Source organism: Sebastes fasciatus, chromosome 1, assembly GCF_043250625.1.
Source record: "Sebastes fasciatus isolate fSebFas1 chromosome 1, fSebFas1.pri, whole genome shotgun sequence".
Lineage (NCBI taxonomy): Eukaryota > Metazoa > Chordata > Actinopteri > Perciformes > Sebastidae > Sebastes > Sebastes fasciatus.
Window position 1 is genome coordinate 8204137 of NC_133795.1, and position 5886 is coordinate 8210022.

Genomic DNA, 5886 nt, shown 5'->3' on the forward strand with positions numbered 1-5886 from the left:
GTGAGGCAGGTCGACGGAGTCACAGGTTAGCCCTGCCTGATGGACCATTTCATAGTCAGTGCACAGATTTCTCGACTTCAAACTGGAAACCAGTTGGGCTAATGGAGCCATGCCCGGGTCCTGAATTTTGATTATTACTTTAATAAAAGTGAGATTTTTAAGTTGTACTGTTAGATACTTGCCCTAAAGTATGTTCGTACCAAATTTCACGACTTTTGACCAATCACACCAAATGTTGTAGCATTTTCATACTGAATATAGTCTTTGGGCACAAATGGGTTAATGTGTTGTTCACACCACCACCACCAAAACTGGTTCAATGCACACTGTAACAACATACTTCACCAGTCCAGCAGTCTGTCCAGAGGATACGGCCTTATCATACTGTTTCTTAGCTTTCTCTTTCCCCTTCACCTCCGCAGTATACATCCGACCATCAATTTCCCTGTGAGGCACAAAGACACTTGTCAAAAGGTAAAGAAAGACAGGATCTATGCTCACAGTTTAAAGTACTACATTTTAACTGACATGCTGAAGTTGACGATGAAGGCAGTCTTGGGCAGCTCCACTTCGAAGAAGATTTCCTGGGAGGAGTTTGCTTTGTTCAGAGCCTTGGAGGTCATGACGGTGTGGGCGAAACGAGATGTCACAGTGGAGTCCACTCTCACGCTGTACACCTCCACCATCTGAAAGGATGGACACATCCTGCCTCATTCTTTGTCATTCTCTACTTGTCCACCAGAGGTCCTCAGACTTTCCCTCATGCCCTCATCTGTCCTGAAGTAACCTCTTTACCTCGAGTCACCTGACAACCTGTTTCCACTTAGTGTCATTGCTTTCAATCATCTGATACTATTTGTTAACTGTACCTGCCTCATTTAATTCTGTTCAGACTTGCCACCCCATGCCATTACGCCTTTGTGTTTTCATTTTTCCCAATAAATCACTGAACCCTTCCCATGCTTAAAGAAATAATGAATAAATATGGGAATAAGTCGCTAAGATGGCTGATACCGGCCAATAAACATGCCAACATGTGAATAAGAGAGTATTGGTACTTATTTTTTCCACATCAAGTATTGATGTGCTTCTTATTATTAATTTAGACGACATAATTGTGTATCACGATACATGATTTCATCACGATGCGATTCCATTGAGACACGATAAATTATCATATTGAATTATCGCTCAGCTCTAATTATAGCAACACCAGCGGCCATGAGAACGGGCAGCTTATTGTCATCTCTCTACTGAACTGGGGATCAGATGTCATGAGAAATGTCCCCAAATTATCCATGTCACAAAACCCAGAGAGGTCACTGTTATGCAATACAACGCAAGACAAAACTTTCTAGAGAAAGGAATAAACACGAATCACTTCCAGCATGTTTATCGTCTCCAGCAAAGCAAAGAGAAAAGAAATACGTGCCAATGGACACCGCAGGGGGAACGAGTGACATCTGGAAGCAATGAGAGTTTATAGAAAATGTGGACTTAATTTTGCAAACAGTAACAATACCACTACTGTGAGATAGAAGCTACCAGCCATCTTGACCATGGTCTCATGTGTAATGAATTATTATATCCAGGTTTCACAATTAAATTCCCAATGACATGAATGTATAAATGTCTTGTTGTTAGGAAAGGTCATACCTCTCTTTTGAATTTTATATCAATATCAAAATTGTTTCCTTACATTCGCAGAGCTCGTGCTTCTTTTCTGTAGAAGAAAAAGAGACAAAAGTATTTATTTTCTCAACCAGGGTGAAATGAACATCAGTAGAGTTCTTTATACTTTTGTTAGTAACTATTTGAATCATGAGTACCTTTATTGTCCTGGGGGCCAGAGCTTCTTTGGTTTCCTGGAAGACAACACAGTATGACTGCATGGTTATTGAGAGAGGAACAGCAGGATTGGAGATTGATGTGCAGTAAACTTGATTTTTCCTTGTATGTTTGGCATGATAAAAACAGATTTTCAAACAGTTTTGTACCAACACTGCATCCCGATCTAAAGCACCCATGCTTTTGATATGATCTTCATCATTTTCATTAAAGTTGCCCCCTCTGTGTTTCACAAAATGTCTGTTAGAGCAGGTTTTTCAAGAAGATTAGACGAGCAAGGTGAGGCTTTAAGATAGGTGTGGGAATGTAAAGGTCAGACAACAAACAAGCATGCACTGGCAGGAATAAACGGGGAGCGGCAGGCAGGCTGGTGTGACAATAAACTGAGTAAGCATGTAATTTATGTGGGCAGGTGGCAGAGGTGGGAAAACTTCACAGGGGCAACTAGTGGAGGACGGAGTTATGACAAAGTCTGAAATGACAGGACATGGTTAGTTAAAGAAACTGAAGTGTTGGTGGGTTGGAGGCCACAAGAGGAACAGAAGGCAGAGGAGGACGGAGCAGGCATCACAGTGATGCCCCTTTCTTGGTCAAAATGTATTTTTTCTTGCAGCTGCATTGCATTCTGGTCTATTGAGTCTAATTGCAGTGGAACAAATTATGTCTCTGCCTCTTCTTTAATGGATTTCTAATTGAGTTATTGTTGAATTTTAGTGCAAAAAATGGTGAATCCAGTAAAATGTTCTTTGCAAATACGACAGTGACAGGCAGGCCTTGCATAAGTAGCTGCATACTTTGAGTTATCATGTCATCGTGTTAAAATCTTTGCTTTGAAAGAAAAAGTTGAAATGCCGAGTCATTTTTAATGGTCAGCATTCTGAGAAACCTCTCATGTCAAAAAACATATTGGTGAGGACGAAAAACAATTTCACTAGTTTGCAGGAAACTTTATTTACGTGTACTTCACTCCTACATTGATAATGGGGATGCACCAATCTGGCTTTTTCAGTCCCGATAGCGATACTGATACCAATACCGATACCTGGGCTTTGAGTATCGGACGATACCGAATACCGATCAGATACCAGTGTTTAATTAATAAGCTGGATGCCTCACTGTGTGGAAGTGACTGGGATCAGTCTTTTATGTGTAAGACAACATCTTGTTTAACTTAAACATTGCTTTCTTAACTTTGTAAAACAACATGTAATAAATAAATACAAAGATATACATTTACTGAATTGTTATTTATTATTAAAATAATGAATCGTACACCAGCAATTTGGGAAAAAAAATCCTCAAAATTTACAGGAATTACAATGCAGCAACAAATTGGTCAAAACAGTAATTAAGATTCAAGTTTAAATATATGTAGTATAGACATATAGAATTTAATTGAATAGATTGGCCCCATTGAAACTGTTACCCATTCCAGCTATTTGAGTCAGTATTCGCACGATATCCGATATCCGATATCCGATATCAGTGCTTCCCTAATTAATATCAGGCTACCGTCCCTCTGTCATCACTGATGAACCTGGTTATTATCTTTATCTTTATCAAATTTCTTAAGTTGTACCTTCATTTTTTAATTGAAAACATAAAAACGTTTTCTTTGAGTAGTCTGCAGATCAGACTGCGCATGCACAGAGCGGAGAAACGGTACAAAATAAAATAACAGAAACACTGAATTAAGACTTTTTGAGATCACCCATGTCAAGACGAAAACAAGAAAATGCGCAGTCAGTTTCTTTCTTTAAAGCCTACAAACCCCCCAAAAACCCTAAAATATTGACTTGTTTTTTCTTTCCTGGATTGAATGAAATAGAAACTGATTTTCTTTTATTCCCTTTTCCAGGAAAACACTTGCTGCTGCCAGACATGCAAAGCAGCCACTTCCTGCGTGCCTGGGGATTCACAGGAAAGATCAACTTACAACTGTAAATATACAGGCTTGTATATTCACTGACCATAGAAAATAACAAAACAGTTTACATGCAACATGTTAATAAATACCTGCCCCAGAGCATCTCTGCGAGAAACCACCAGCGCTCCCTGAACCTGAGCTGGAAGCCAGATGCAAACACAAATCCACAGCAGCATGGTGACTGTCCACAGAGCAGGCATGACTGGGAACCAGAAGAGCCTCTGCTCCGGCATGCTACATAAAAACAAGTGTGGAGGGAATTCAAGGCATGTGGGGATCAAGTCTTCCCATCAGAGTTTTACTCCACCCACACACTCTGCTGCAGGAGGAGGGACCCTCCGCCTCTGCAACTGTTTATGTGAGTCAGTGTTTCCCGTAAATAAATTGGCATGTGCAGCAACGGGAAGATTTCAACAACTAAAATAAGACCCACCCAGTCTAGACTTGTTTATTTAAGGGATACCTGTGTCTGTGTGTTTGTTTACTGCATGCTTTAAAGGTACAGTGTGTAGGATTTGGCGGCATCTAGTGGTGTGGTTGCAGATTACAACTAGCTAAGTACCCCTCGGCTCACTCCTCACTCACTTTTTTTTCCGACTCTGCGGATCACGTTACCGCAGTTTCACAAGTGTGACAGACATAGATGCAGTTTGAACTTTAAGGTTGGGGGTTCACAAAAAAAAAAATGAGGAGGGAATGTGATGTATATAACACAGAGACATCTAATGTATTGGGATGCGTGTAGCCTACATATTACACCCTCCAAACAGAATTCGACGTATTGTTTTCTATTGGTGTGTCCTGGCCGAGAAGTAGGGTCATTTTCTCATAGAATTCTATACAATCAGACTTCTTTTTGCAACGAGAGGAGTTGCCCCCTGCTGGCTGTTTGAAAGAATGCAGGTTAAAGTCACTTCCGCATTGGCTTCACTTCTCAGACCCCGGAGTTGCCCACTGTTATGAATATTATATTCCATTTCTGCTACTAGATCCCCAAAATGTTGCACACTGTTCCTTTAAGTTCACATGGATCTCGGGGTTTTCTCTTTCATGAATGTATTTATTTCTTCTCCACATGCTGAGATATGAATAAGGTCAATTACAGCATCATAAAGTGTAAACCACCAATTAAGGCTCACATTAAGGGAATATTTCCTGTAGTAAAACAATAATCAGAGTCATTTGGTACACAGTTTAACCATGAAGAAATGTTTCACCAATGTGTCACGACTAAAGGTGAAGTTTATTTGGTATCATGTGGTTTAGGAGTCCTGTAGTAGACCTCACATGAACCGATCTTTACACCAGAGTTGCTGTACACTGCTTGGAGACAGTTTGGACCCCATTCGACATCTTGTCAGCTCCTGACATTAGCAAACATTTAAACTGTAGTGAACAATTCAAAAAGCAGGACGCGCCAGTGTCAGCATACAGGGATTTTATTTAATTAGCAGGACATTCTCAAAGTCAGACATGACAAACATTAACTATGTGTTCTACTGTACAATGTAGGAAACACTGAAACCAGAGCTGCAACAATTAATCGATTAGTTGTCAACTACTAAATTAGGAGCTGCAGCATTTATTTCTGCACAAACTTCCTCTGTACATTCACTAGATATTCTGAAGGCTAAACTAACTCTTCTGCAGTGTGTAGTGTGCGCGCATGCACGTGAGAGGTGGACCGAGTGAGAACGAGCACGGCGTGTGAGTGAAGGCAGGCAGCAGAGCAGAGCAGCATCGACTCCGGCCCTGGAGACCAGGGCTACGATCTCCCCTGTGTCCTCCGACCGCGGCCGGGGGGCTGGAGCAGAATTAGTTGACACTGTTTTGCAAGACGGGCTTCACTAGATATAACTTTGCAGTTTTGGTGCTTCCGTGTAGTTTGTGTTGGAACAGCGTAGCCACACGCGAGCGTGCATGGGACACCAAACCGCAATGATTTATAAGAGTGTAAGAAGTTACAAACAGTACCTTTAATCAGTCTGAGTATATTTTATTAAAAAAAAAGTCTGAAGTCTCTGAAACATGACATTTGAGGACGTCATCTTGGACTTTGACTGATCGACATTTTTCACTTTTTTCTGACATATTTTAGACCAAACAACTAA

At 40.7% G+C, this 5886-nt stretch overlaps 1 protein-coding gene across 7 annotated transcripts in view; it reads right to left on the reverse strand.

Moving 5' to 3' along the window:
* The window catches only part of LOC141754769 (inter-alpha-trypsin inhibitor heavy chain H3-like), a 49481-nt gene that overhangs the window by 11462 nt on the left and 32133 nt on the right, over positions 1–5886 (reverse strand). For 5 of the 7 annotated variants that reach the window (XM_074614499.1, XM_074614173.1, XM_074614337.1 and 2 more), the window contains exons 4-5: positions 529–686; positions 341–445 (exon numbers count right to left, since the gene is read on the reverse strand). In XM_074614499.1, coding sequence (XP_074470600.1) covers positions 341–445; positions 529–686 — 263 coding nt within the window. Of the gene's footprint in view, positions 1–340; positions 446–528; positions 687–1699; positions 1724–1829; positions 1866–3864; positions 4066–5886 lie in introns of those variants that run through there. The other 2 variants (XM_074614583.1, XM_074614413.1) reach the window with 2 other exon arrangements.